The sequence below is a fragment of the Ahaetulla prasina genome, chromosome 7 (assembly GCF_028640845.1).
Source record: "Ahaetulla prasina isolate Xishuangbanna chromosome 7, ASM2864084v1, whole genome shotgun sequence".
Taxonomy (NCBI): Eukaryota; Metazoa; Chordata; class Lepidosauria; order Squamata; family Colubridae; genus Ahaetulla; species Ahaetulla prasina.
In genome coordinates this window covers 63,981,402-63,996,234 of record NC_080545.1, presented here as the reverse complement: position 1 = coordinate 63,996,234, position 14,833 = coordinate 63,981,402, and the positions used below count along the sequence as shown (strand labels likewise).

General features: G+C 37.3%; 1 protein-coding gene across 1 annotated transcript in view; it reads left to right on the top strand.

Annotated features, from left to right (window-relative positions):
- The window catches only part of GRIN2B (glutamate ionotropic receptor NMDA type subunit 2B), a 268,549-nt gene that overhangs the window by 216,867 nt on the left and 36,849 nt on the right, over nt 1-14,833 (top strand). Inside the window, exon 4 of the mRNA XM_058191227.1 lies at nt 12,838-13,046. Within this exon, the coding sequence (XP_058047210.1) occupies nt 12,838-13,046 (209 nt within the window). The remainder of the gene's footprint in view (nt 1-12,837; nt 13,047-14,833) is intronic.

The window sequence follows — 14,833 nt, the reverse complement described above, 5'->3', positions numbered from 1 at the left end:
AATCTTTACATTTGAATAGCATTGTTAATCGGTAGAGGAGTGATTCCCCATAGAGAAGGCTCTTTATGCTTTCCACATGACTGTTGGACCCGCATTTTACCACACAGGTTGAAATGTGACAGCAAGGCACAGCCTTGCTGACTCCTCAAGGTGTTATAAACACTGGACAGGTGGATGAAGGCGATGGATATACAAGTCATGTTTTCCCCAATCCTTCTTGTTTGAAGGGTGTAACCCAGGAAGAGAGACAAGGATATTTCAGGTAAATAACTGGCTACCCCAATTTAGATTCTTCCCAGTGGGAAGAGTTTAGATTCTTCCAGATCCAAACTGTATTCAAATTCATAATCCAAAGCAGTTCTAAGATGAAGGACTTCTGGTAAAAGATGTGTGACATCTAACAAAAGCTAGGAAAAATGTCCATAGATGATGCCTTCCAAATCTGAACTGGAGAGTTCTAAATTTAAACTTTTTGGGGGGTGAAGGAATAGATTCTAGAAAAGAACATGGAAGGAATAATTTAAGTTCAGTTACCCAAGCATTCCAATACAATGCACAGAGTTTAGGGAGCAAATAAAAATCCTAATACCTAAAGGTGAATATAATTTAAAAAGCATTAGTGAAATCTTGTGGTATAAAATTCATGAGTAGAATTCATAGACTGAAGAAATTAGTTCATTGAAGGGTGGCTAAATAAAGGGCAAGAAGAAGTGGCATTATATGTGAAAGAATTGCCGCATACTTTGAGATCTAAGAAATTAATCACAAGGATCTAGTTTGGGAAATTTGGATAATAATATGGATAGTTTGCTGTAGGCATCTCTATGGATCACTATGGATCTCCACATCAGTCAAAAAATTCTGCATTCCTGTAATAAATTACACATATATCAGAGACAACATAATAATAACAGAATGTTTTAATTATACAGGTAGTCCTCAACTTACAACCATTTATTTAGTGACCATTCAAAGTTAGTGGCACTGAAAAAAGTAACTTATGACTGTTTTTCACACTTACGACCAGTGCAGCATTCAGATGCTTTGCAACTGGTTCATATTTATGATAGCTGCAATGTCCTGAAGTCATGTGATCATCCTTTGTGACCTTCTGACAAGCAAAGTCAATGGGGAAGCCACATTCACTTAACAACCCTGTTACTAACTTAACGACTGCAGTGATTCACTTAACAGCTGTGGCAAGAAAGGTTATAAAATGGGGAAAAACTGACTTAACAACCATCTTACTTAGCAACAAAAAAATTGGGCTTAATTGTGGTCAGAAGTCGAGGACTACCTGTATAGACATATGCAATACTGCAAAGTCCCTTGAAATCCTCAGAAGTCTTGCCGTGACTGATTAAAATCAGGAGGTTATAGAAGAGAGAAAAGGATTGGCTATTCTAGATCTGGTCCTACTCAGTATGGAAGAGTTGGGTTGGTTGGTTGACTGAGTATTTGAAGAAATAAAAGCAATGGAAACCTTGGGGAAGAAATGACCACGTAAACTTGGAATTGAAGGTACTGCAGAAATGGAAAATGGAGCATAATTACACTAGATTTCAGGGTTGACAGTATCAACATACCTGAAGAAATACTAAGTGGATTCACATATTCAAAAACCTGCAAGTTAAATGGAGCACAGGGCAGTTGGAACTTCTCATTAGTATGAAATAGAAAGTACAATGATAAAAAATAAGAAAAAGCATAAGAAACAATTTTGGAAGCAGGAGTTTTTAACTAAGGTAAGTGATAAAAGGGACATAAGCAGGAAATGGAATGGATTTAATTATCAAGGAGGCATAATTGATATTGTTCATATCTCTTTTTGTGACCTCCAGAATCATCCTATCTTCAAAAGGGAGTGGAACCAAATGTTAGTTAGCATTTAGAAAAGAGTGCCATAACTTGTGACAAAATTAGTGACAAAATTAGTGGACCAGAGGAATGCTGTTGATATAATTTATTTAGAGTTCAGTAACACATTTGACAAAGTAGATCATAGCCTACTAGTAGATAAAGTAGAAAAATGTGGGTTAGACCACCAAATGGATTCGTAACTGGCTGACCAACCACACTCAACATGTAGTCCTCAATGGAACTGGAACATGGAGGGAAGTATGCAGTGGAGTACCCCAAGGCTCTGTTTTAGGCCCAGTACTCTTCAACATCTTCATCAATGTTGGACAAGGGGATAGACTGGGAATTCATTAAATTTGCAGATGACACCAAGCTGGCAGGAATAGCCAACACTCCAGAAGATTGGTTCAAGATACAGAAGGATCTTGACAGACTTGAACATTGGGCGCTATCTAACAAAATGAAATTCAACAGTGAAAAAAGTAAGGTTCCACATTTAGGCAAAAAAAAAAATGTACAGGTACCATATATGTGGTACCTTGCTCAATAGTAGTAACTGTGAGAGGGATCTTGGAGTCCTAGTGGACAACCATTTAGTATGAGCAAGCAATGTGCAGCAGCTGCCAAAAAAGCCAACACAGTTCTGGGCTACATAAACAGTGGGATAGAATCAAGATCACGTGAAGTGTTAATATCACTTTATAATGCCTTGGTAAGGCCACACTTGGAATACTGCATTCAGTTTTGGTCGCCACGATGTAAAAAAGATGTTGAGACTCTAGAAAGAGTGCAGAGAAGAGCAACAAAGATGATTAGGGGACTGGAGGCTAAAACATATGAAGAACAGTTGCAGGAACTGGGTATGTCTAGTTTAATGAAAAGAAGGACTAAGGGAGAGATGATAGCAGTGTTCCAATATCTCAGGGGTTGCCACAAAGAAGAGGGAGTCAAATTATTCTCCAAAGTACCTGAGGGCAGGACAAGAAGCAATGGGTGGAAACTAATCAAGGAGAGAAGCAACCTAGAACTAAGGAGAAATTTCCTGACAGAACAATTAGTCAGTGGAACAACTTGCCTCCAGAAGTTGTGAACTTCCAACACTGGAAGTTTTAAAGAAGATGTTGGATAACCATTTGTCTGAAGTGTTGTAGGGTTTCCTGCCTGGGCAGGGGGTTGGACTAGAAGACCTCCAAGGTCCCTTCCAATTCTGTTATTCTATTCTAACTTGGTAAGAGTCAGCATAGGTTTCTGAATAACAAATCATACCAAATTAACTTGACCTTGTTTTTTAATACAGTGGCTAGCTTAGTTGACCTGGCCATGAGAATATGGTTGACATAATTGTGCTTTGATTAGACAAAACTTCAGAGAAGTCTTCCAAAGATCCTAGTACAGAAGAGGACCAAATGTGACCTGAACTTATGCTATCATTAGACAAAAACTGAGCTGAACAATTGTAGGCAATGAGTCAAGCTGAAAAGTTGTTCAGTTAAGCGTGTTAGGTCAAATATTGTTCTAGGCTTTGTGCTGTTCAACATATTTATAAACAACTTAGATGACTGGTTATAAAATATGATTAACCAATTCGCAAAAGACATAACCTTAGGGTAGGATAGCAAATACGTTACAGGAAAGTATGAAGAATTAGGAAGATCCTGACAACATTGTGAAGAAAGCAGCAAAATGAATTTCCACAGGGACAACTGCCAAATTCTATATTTATGTAAGAAAAAAAAAAGAACGTAAATATAGAACAGTGGGGAACTGTACTTTGCAGCTGTGCACGCGAACAGGATTTGGGTGTCACAATGAATACAAGCTGAATATGAGCCAATAGCATCTGCAAAATAGGCAAACACAATCCTAGGTTGCCACAATAAAAGAAGAGTGCCAAGATCAAGAGAAGTTATTGTTCTCTCATTTCCATATTAATCAGGCCACACCTAAAATATTATTCTTGGTTCTTGGCACTTATTTCAGAAAGGCCTTTTCCAAACTGGAGCAAGTTGATACAAGTATATGGATGGAAAGACCCGTGAGAAAAGGCTGAGGCATTGATCATATTTTAGCCTGAGTTAGAGAAGATTACAGGAAGACTTCAGGTATAAAAGATTATCATGTAGAACAGGGGTCTCCAACCTTGGTAACTTTAAGCCTGGAGGACTTCAACTCCCAGAATGCCCCAGCCAGCAAAGCTGGCTGGGGCATTCTGGGAGCTGAAGTCTGCCAGGCTTAAAGTTGCCAAGGTTGGAGACCCCTGATGGAGAACGCAGTAGAATTGTATATTTATTTATTTATTTATTTATTTATTTATTTGATTTTTATACCGCCCTTCTCCCGAAGGACTCAGGGCGGTGTACAGGCAAATAAAAACAGACAAGACAATATTATATAAAATACAAGATTAAAAAACTTATTATAATTTGCCTAAAAATTTAGAATATATAGAAACTAAAACCCCATTTAAAATTAATGATAAAAACTATAAAATCCATAAAATTTAAGCCAGCCCCGCGCGAATGAAAAGATGTGTCTTCAGTTCGCGGCGAAAGGTCCGAAGGTCAGGTATTTGGCGTAAACCCGGGGAAGTTCGTTCCAGAGTGTGGAGCCCCACAGAGAAGGACCTTCCTGGGGCCGCCAGCCGACATTGCTTGGCGGACGGCACCTGAGAAGTCCCTCTCTGTGAGAGCGTACGGGTCGGTGGGAGGCATGTGGTAACAGCAGGCGGTCCCGTAAGTACCCAGGCCCTAAGCCATGGAGCGCTTTAAAGGTCATAACCAAAACCTTAAAGTGCACCCGAAAAGCCACAGGTAGCCAGTGCAGTCTGCGCAGGAGGGGTGTTACATGGGAGCTATGCGACGCTCCCTCTATCACCCGCGCAGCTGCATTCTGGACTAACTGAAGCCTTCGAGTGCACCTCAAGGGGAGCCCCATGTAGAGAGCATTACAATAATCCAAGCGAGAGGTAACGAGTGCATGAGTGACTGTGCACAAGGCATCCCGATCAAGGAAGGGGCGCAACTGCCGAACCAGGCGAACCTGGTGGAAGGCCCCCCTGGAGACGGCCGTCAAATGGTCTTCAAACGACAGCCGCTCATCCAGGAGGACACCTAAGTTGCGCACCCTATCCTTTGGGGCCAATAACTCGCCTCCAACAGTCAGCTGCAGCTGCAGCTGACTGAATCGAGATGCCGGCATCCACAGCCACTCCATCTTGGAGGGATTGAGCTTGAGCCCGTTTCTCCCCATCCAGACCCGTATGGCTTCCAAACACCGGGACAGCACTTCAACAACTTCATTGGGGTGACCTGGGGTGGAGAAGTACAGCTGAGTGTCATCAGCGTACTGATGGTATTTCACCCCAAAGCCACTGATGATCTCACCCAACGGCTTCATGTAGATGTTGAACAGAAGGGGTGAGAGAATCGACCCCTGCGGCACCCCACAAGTGAGGTGCCTCGCGGTCGACCTCTGCCCCCCTGTCAACACCGTCTGCGACCGGTCGGAGAGATAGGAGGAGAACCACCGATAAACGGTGCCTCCCACTCCCAATCCCCCCAGCCGGCGCAGCAAGATACCATGGTCGAGGGTATCAAAAGCCGCTGAGAGGTCTAATAGGACCAGGGCAGAGGAATAACCCCTGTCCCTGGCCCTCCAGAGATCATCCACCAATGCGACCAAAGCTGTCTCCGTGCTGTAACCGGGTCGGAAGCCGGACTGGAACGGGTCTAGATAGACGGATTCATCCAGGTATTGGGGTAGCTGGCGCGCCACAGCACTCTCTACAACCTTCGCAACAAAGCGAAGGTTGGAGACTAACGATAATTTCCCAAAATAGCCGGGTCCAAAGAGGGCTTCTTAAGGAGGGGTCTCACCACCGCCTCTTTCAAGGCGGCAGGGAAAACCCCTTCCAACAAAGAAGCATTTATAATCCTCTGGAGCCAGCCTCGTGTCACCTCCTGAGTGGCCAGCACCAGCCAGGAAGAGTTGTTCAAGAAAATATGGTAAGAAACAATAGGTTTAAATTACAAGGAAATAGGTTACAGTTGAACTTCAGGAAAATTTTCCTTATGGTAAGAGCTGTTAAAAAATGGAACAGATTGCCTTGGGAGGTGGTAGACATACCTTCACTTAGAATTGTTTAAAGGGACTTGATGGCCTTCTTACATTGTATGATTCATACCTCAGTTTTAATCTGGTTATTGAGGTGGAAAATTTTAGCTTGCAGAGATTTTTTTTTTAAATAGAAAAATATGTTGTGTTATACAATCTTTATTTTCCTTTCTCACTTCTGCATTTAGAGATATTGAGATAAGGGTTCGTTGGCTGGTTAGAACCTCCATATAATCTTATGATACATATTAGGTGGGATCTTAGAAATGCTTTGAACAAATGATTCTAGAAATTGTATTGTTTTAAATTCAATGCAGGTAGTTCTAAACTTACAACCACAATTGAGCCCAAAATTTCTGTTGCAAAGTGAACAATTATTGAGTTTTGCCCGATTTTATTATTTCTTGTCACGGTTGTTAAGTGAATCTAGATTCCTCATTGACTTTATTTGTCAGAAGGTTGTAAAAGGTGATCGCATGACCCCAGCATGCTGCAACAATCATAATTTTGAGCCAGTTGCGAAGTGTCCAGATTTTGATCACATGACCATGGGAATGCTGCAACAATCGTTAAGTGTGAAAAAACAGTCAATAAGTCACTTTTTTTAGTGGTATTGTAACTTCAAACAGTCACAAAATGTATGTTCAGGATTATCTATATATGCCAAATAATGAGGAATCCGATGTTTATAACATTTCTAGTACAGTTTCATGATCCTTCTCTATAATTAAATATTTTACTTAATAAAAATTAAAACTAAAGGACACCTAGAAGGTTTTTGGGCAAGAGTTTTAGAAGTTGTTTACGGTTGCCTTCTTACTTGGACTGAGAGAGAACAACTAGCCCAAAATCAGCTAGACATCTTTATGTACAGAGCAGGACTACAGCTCACAATCTCCTAATTTCTTGTCTGCTGTCTTAACCACTATATTGAACTGGCTTTCAGAAAGTTTAGTTAAAACTTTTTTTTAAGGGACTTCAAAATGATTTATTATTTATTTATTTATTTGCTAAATAAATCACAGTGTCATTAATGAAACTCATATTATTTATTTATTAACTACAGTTATATAGCCACCCATCTCACACAGTGTGATTCTGGGAAGCATACAACAATAGAATAAAACAGCAAATACATAAAAACCAACAAAGCAGTAATTTGTAACCGTTAGCCTAAAATTAGCCTACTTATTGGATTACCTTGATTTCATAATGATATATGATAATATGACAGATAATATGATATACAATGTTTTGCTTTTGACTGATAAAATCCTAAATGTCTTGGACCCAGAATACTCAAATGACAATCTCATTCCATATGTCTTTTTCATAACCCTGAGGTAATTGTTTAGTTGCTGAAGTTGAGCAACTTCAGGTAGAGAAATACAGAGAAGGAAGATTCTTCAGTTGTGAAGAATCTATTTATTAGCAGTCTTTTCAAGGAGGTATGTGTTATTGGTTTGCATCCAATAAAGATATTTCTCTTCTCCCAAGCATGATAATTATTAGATTCCATAGATCAGTCTTGAGAAGTGAACATCTCTGTAATATGCTGCAATAAGTTACGTATTTTATATAGGGTTTTCCTCCTGTATTGTTTAATATTATATTCATTGACTATTATGCTTTTATTTTTATAAAGTTATTAATCTGCTTGGAAAATACTGTAGTTGTCATTAAGCATATTGTATGAATATGTATAACTAGATGAAGGAGAGTTTGTTAATTTTGCTTTATTGTGACTTTTCTTATAAATATAGCATGCTAGCCTCACCCAATTTGGTACCATACAGATGAGCTGGATCTGAAATCCAAATAATCTCATCTACTAAATGCCAGGGTGGGAAAAACTGTGAGATGCAATTATTGCCCTCAAGAACAAGATCTATTTATTACACATTCTGGCAAATTCTACAAGTATAGCTTGGAGTAATTGTATTTTTTTTTCCTATTTTAACTCTCCAATAAGTGGTATCATCTCCATCTGAAAGCTTAATAAAGCTGAATAAAAAGTAACAATTACAGAATTATCCACTATTACTTTGTCTAATTCTTTTTTAACCATATTGAACCCATCACATCACATCACATTACATCACATTACATTACATTACATTACATCTTGTGGCAATATGTGTATAACCATATATTTATTATATTTATTGTATATAGAATAGCTTACATTCTTTTTTTTAATAATTTTTTTTATTTTTTAACAACAAACAAACATAAAAATCTTGTCAAACCAATTAAAATGTGTTGGTGTTTACATATCTTCTTGTGCAATTTCAAAATAAACATCTCTTTCATACATCTGTCTTACATTGTCCAGGTCTGTTACTCAATCAATTTTTAATTAAACAGTAGTGTTTTTTCTAATAACATTATTCATTCCATTCTCCTAAATTAGTTTAATTCAAATTACTTCTCTTAATCTTGACCTCTTTTTTAAAAAATCTTTTCTAACATGTCTTTCCTTCTAACCAGTGATAAAATAGATCCCATATTTTATAATATTGCTTATCTTCTTGTTCTCTAATTTCAAATGTCAATTTACTCATCTCTGCACATTCCATCATCTTCCTAATAATTTCATCTTGCGAAGGTAATTTCTAATTTTTCCAATTTTTAGCAAACACAATCCTGGCTGCTGTAATAATAGTCACAATCAAATAATTTAAATCTCTAATATATATTTCAGGTATAATTCCCAACAAAAAAACTTCTGGCTTAAAGTCTATATGTTTTTTGATCATTTTCTCCAACCATGTGTGTATTTTAGTCCAATATCTTTTCACTTCAACTCATGTCCACTACATATGGTAATATGATCCAGGTATCTGATGACACTTCCAACATTTTTCGGATTTATCCTTGAACATTCTAGCAGTTCTTGTCGGGGGAGAATATCTTGACTGTCCACTTACATAAATCCTCCTTCTATAGATAATAAACTATTTCTCTGCTTTAAGTAATCAAATCAAATCTTTATTATGGTCATAGGCAAGCTCAGGAAAGGTAAAACACAAACAATAATTTTAAAAGTACAAAAGAATATAATATACACAGGTTAAAACTCCCCCCCCTCTCTCTCATGGATCTATCTAAACAAAAATATTTTGAAAAATCTAAAAACCCTATAGAGAAATCCAAGAGTACCTCTTTGATTTACTGGCAATAAATGTTGGACACCCAGCTAGGTTGAATTGGCCCCTGTATCTGCTATACGCTGTTTTGGCTTGGTCATATCCAATGCTGAGTAGAAAACCTGGAGAGAAACCCAGTATATTTTAATTGCCACTGCCTTCTTCCATGTGAACTGAAAGTCATTATTCATAGATAGTGGGCCTTAAGCAAATTTGTCAATTTACTACCTCCAAAGTATTTTTAAAAATGGAATAGTTTTAGGAGGGTGCCATCCATAATTCCCAAGCCCTTATTCCTAATGTGTCATTATATTTTAGTACAATGTGCTAAACATAGAAGCTTTTAACATATACCTTTTTAACTTCTTCAGACTAAGTCAGAGGGCAAGATTTTAGCAGTTGTAGAAAGCATGGAAATTGAGCAATAATGAATTCAGTAATTAATAACCTCTTAACAAAATTGTGATACTTGTATAATCTGGGATGGTTGCCAATCTGAGATAATAAGGAGAATGAAGAATCATTTCTGGGAAATGATTATTTGTATTAAAGAAGTGAGCATACACACTAAAAATATTGTTGTCTCCTTATAACATTAAATTCTTGAATAGCCATTTTGATAAATAAAAGGAAGCAGTAATGATCTTTAGCTATGTAGCTATCCTATTTTGTCAAACTGAAGTCCCATTAATAACGATAATAATAATAATAACGACAAGGTGTTTAGCAAGTCCTGCTTTAAGTTAGTTCTAGGCTCATGATAGAACATTTTTCATGCTAATTAATTCTACATTAATCTCTTTTGACCAAGGTAATTTCTAAGTATTTAGAAATAATGACATACCTTTCACCTATAGCTAGCTGATCATTTCAATGATGCATTATGGGACAGCAAAAAAAAAAAAAAATAGCAGAAAGATAGACAGGAAGGCCTTCTGAGGAGATGACAAGAAAGTAATGGCAGAAAAAGCCAAATAATACAGCAATTGCCTAATTACCCTAAATTGGCTGGCCTAGAGCCAAATAAATCATTTACAATCTGATATTTGAATAGCTTCAGTATCTCTCTTTATTAATTCCTTAAAGAAAACTTTATCAACCTTTAATAAAATCGGTTAAATAGAACCGTGTACTTCTATAATTATCTCAGAACACAATAAAAAAAGCCAGCTCTGCGGAGAGATCAATACTGTTTTGAGTCCCTGAAATTAGGAGATGCTCTTAATAATGGCCCAATTGATATTACATCATAGTTCTTCTTGATATTTTGGATCCTAAAATGTATGAGGTATATTGCAAAAATTGTCAGGACAAATAATTGTAGCTGATTTCATCTTTAAGGCAGGAATTTCAAAGGATAATGGTGATAATTCCCATCTCCTGAACTGAAAGATTTGGGCAAGGAACAGTGGTGGGATTCAGCCAGTTCGCACCACTTCAGGAGAACAGGTTGTTAACTGTCTGAGCAGTCTGGCAAACTGGTTGTTGGAAGAAATAATTAGGGCAGAGAACCTGTTGTTAAATTACTTGAATTCCACAACTGGCAAGGAAAGTACATATGCATAGCCATATGCATTACATACCTGTTTAACATTGTAAATAAATGAGATGTTAAGTGGGATGAAATAGTGTTAAGAAACAATTTTTCTAGAATGATAGTAGTGGCTTCTTAAGAGAAAGTAAAGACCATTCATACCACTTCATGCCACTTCCTGAAATAACTGAAGAGTTGACCTAATGCCTTTCAGCGCTTAAGTCTTCTATTGTCACAGAATCAATATCCTTTGGGACCTTGTAAGAATGTCACCAATGCATATAAATGACTTTCTATTGCTTGAAATAAGGTATTCACATAGTTCACATTGGATTTTGTCTTTAAAAAATCAAATCAAGGCTTTAAAGAAGCAATAAATGTTTAATAATAGCATTGGATGCTATTATTAAAACACCAGAAAATTCTTGACTATACAAAAGTAACCGCTTGCAACTAAAAAAGGTGTTTTTGTTTAGTGATTCTGAAACAACAGATGTAGCAGAAAAGAGTGAATTGACAGCCACAGGGAACTGAAGCTCATAGAGCAGATACAGAGGGAACAACTGGAGTTGATGGCAGTCTTCCACCCACACCACCCTTGCTGTCAGTTTGCCTCAACTGAAGCCCTGTGGGAGAAGGTAGAGAACTGCATCTACAGCAAACAAGAGTTTATTTTAGATTCATTGAGCCTCTGGCTTCTTGGATGATATCTACTAACCAAGATGATAATTAGTGTTAAAGAAGATAGTGAATACAGATACAAGTGCAGTAGTTTTTATGTGTGAAAAATGCTATACGTGATATTTGGGCATATCTTAAAGAAATATTGCATGTTGGGGATCATCAGTCTTAATTCTGTCACACAGAAAGAAACTATATTTTTTAAAAGGACCCTGTTTAATACATATGCTTATAAAAATATTTAATAACTGTAGTAACTCAGGAACTGTTCATACTTTATTACTACCTCATCTGAGCATCCTTTAAAACAGGGGTGTCAAACTCGCGTTGTCATGGTGGCATCATATCGGGACTGCCCCCCCTTCACTAAAGCAGATGTGGGCAGTGCATGATGCATCCAGCTCGTGGGCCATGAGTTTGACAGCCCTGCTTTAAAACGTTACTATATGCTTCAGAAAATTAACCACTTGCTTTACATTTGAGGTGACAAAAAATCAAATTAAGGGTTAAGAAATACAAGTACTCAATAAATTCAGCCTAGAAATGAGATTTTATGTGGAAAAGTTTTCATTTCTTAATATGAAGTTTGTCCACTAATTTGTCAACCTAACTCACACCTAATAATTTTCACAAGCTCAAATTTATGCTAAAAATCAGATTTGCAGCTTCATGCAAGGACCTGGAATGATAGAGGCTAAAAATGGTGATGGCAGCAGACATTTTAGCTGATGGCCTATTAACTATATACTTCCCATGAAAAATTGAAGTTGACCTCATCTATCTAGCCAACTGACTTACTTCCATGCTAAATTACATGAAGATCTATACGTAAGGCTTTAAACTTGGCTTGTCAAAGCCAAGCTCTCAAATGGGAGCTTGCATCTTTTATAGTATTCCAGTACAATTGGCTTAACGCTGTTTCTGATTTCTAAAGCCCCTGGTACTTAACAGCTCATCTGAAAAAATCATTCATTCATACCTGAATCTGTTGTTGAGATCTCCTTTGGAGGCCTTATTTTAAATCCTCCTGATATTAGATGCATGAGGGGTAAAAGAGGGTCTTTTTTTGTCAATGGTCATTTTTTTTTCCTGAGAGAGAGGTTTTATTTAGCTCTATTGCTTTTGAAAAACAGCCAGGACTGTTTCAGATGAACTTTTATTTTAAAGTATTGTTTTTTGTTAGGATCTGACTCTAACTCCTTCCCTTGGTTTAGAGGCTGGGATAGGTTCAAAGTAATAAAGATATATTAGATTATTGGTTTTGATTATCTGGTTTTGACTGGAATATAATTAGTTGTCTTGAGCATAACTGACAGAAAGCAAGAATATAAATAATACTAACAAGCACATGAAATCTATAAATAGATGTGATGAGTTCTTGGTTTAGACATTATTTTCCTGCATTCTGTAGGTATGTATTCAGCTGTTCCTTTTGAACTAAAATTTGAAGCATGGTTTTAGCAATGATATTTTTCTTTCTTTCTTTGTGTATCATTTCAGGTGGGATGGTGGAAGGACAAACGCCTCAAGATGAAGTATTATGTGTGGCCACGTTCTGAGCTATATCCAAACTGTGAGGAACGTGAGGATGACCATCTTAGCATAGTGACCCTTGAAGAAGCACCTTTTGTTATTGTGGAAAACGTGGACCCATTAAGTGGCACCTGTATGAGGAACACAGTTCCATGTCAAAAACGAATTGTATCAGAGTAGGTACCAACAAAACCTTTTGTAATTAGTTCTTTTCAGCATGTTTTTTCCTGCAACAATGGCAATACAGCTACAGAGGAGTCATGTTTAATTCATTTTATCTCACTCCATTCTGGAGCATTCTCTGCATCAAGTGGGCTTTTCAGTGGTGGGTATTTTATTTATTTATTTATAATAGATTTATATGGCTTTTTATCTTGTAAACATGATTCGTGATTTATCATCGTTACTTCAATCATTTTTGCTCCATCTCTCTCTCCTACTTTTATTTCTTGTTTCCTGTTCAGTGTATTGTCATTCACTTTCCTACATTATCTATCTTGTATACTGCACGAATCAAGAAGAGGGCCGTGAAAATATTTGCAGATCCCTCGCATCCTGGACATAAACTGTTTCAACTCCTACCCTCAAAACGACGCTATAGAGCACTGCACACCAGAACAACTAGACACAAGAACAGTTTTTTCCCGAAGGCTAACAGTGTTTAAAAAAAACTGTCTAAAGCAAAAATAACATAAAAAGAATTAGAACCAAACACAATGGGGCATAAAATGGCAACCAAGGAAATTAATAAAACCACATTTCTTGGGCTCTCCTGCTCTCCCAGCCCTCATGCCTGGAAAAATAGCCAGGTCTTAAGGGTTTTCTGAAAGTCCAGCAGGGTCAGAGCCAGCCTTAATTCAAATAGTATGGTATTATATCAAGGAATGCAAAATCAGCTATAGAAAAACTGGGAATTTTTACTTTTTAAGAATTTTTAAGTGAAATTTTACTTCGTTCTGAGTGTCAGAATAAATCTAATTTCATTACACAAATATCCTTGCATGATATTTTAATATGGAATTTTCTAGGACTATGTTTTAATTAATTTATTTTGTTTGTGTGCTGCTTATTTTTCCAGAGTCTGGAAAGGAACCAACTTTTTTCCTTATATATCGCTGCCTTTGGCTTCCACCTATTGCTCAGTTCTCTTTTCGTCATCATAGGGATAGCATTTCCAAAATATCCAAAGTGTTTCTTGAATCAACTCTGCTATGCAGTATTTTTTATTTATTTATTTATTTACTTAACTTACTTACTTACTTATCTGGCATTTGTGTTATTTTACTCCTGATTTAGCTGTATGATACTTAAGGTGGGATTATCAGGTTTGATAACTGATTCCCTCTCATTTTTGTCTCCTTTTGAACCCTCCTCCACCCTGATGTTGATAAATGTAGAGAAAAGAGGGAATGGCTTTGAAGGCAGGAGGAAGAAATACTACAAAAGGCAATGGTTAGATAAAGGGGCCCTGACCCTGGGCCAATAACATAATGTGAACGTCCATCTCAGACAAGCCCCTCCATTGCATTTTATCTTAAATATGTTTGTTCTGTAGAATCCACATCTATTTCTATGATAGCTCAAGGCAGGAATTGTCATTATTGATGCAATAGTTTTCCAAATAGGCTATGATTCTGATCATGCTATGCTATGCTATGCCATGCCACGCCACGCCACATGCCATGCCATGCCACGTCACGTCACGCTATGCTATGCTATGCTATGCTATGCTATGCTATGCTATGCTATGCTATGCTATGCTATGCTATGCTATCAGGTTCCTGTATTCAGAAGCATCAGCTTTCACTCAATGTGCACTGTCCACAGTTCTGCTATGGCCTGATACATTTCAAGTTGTTTTAGTGTACTCTTCCACTTTTATTAAGTATTAGAGGCTTGATTTTCAGTGCAATATTATGTAGATTTTAGAAGAGCATGCATACCTTCACTGGCTCGCCAATCA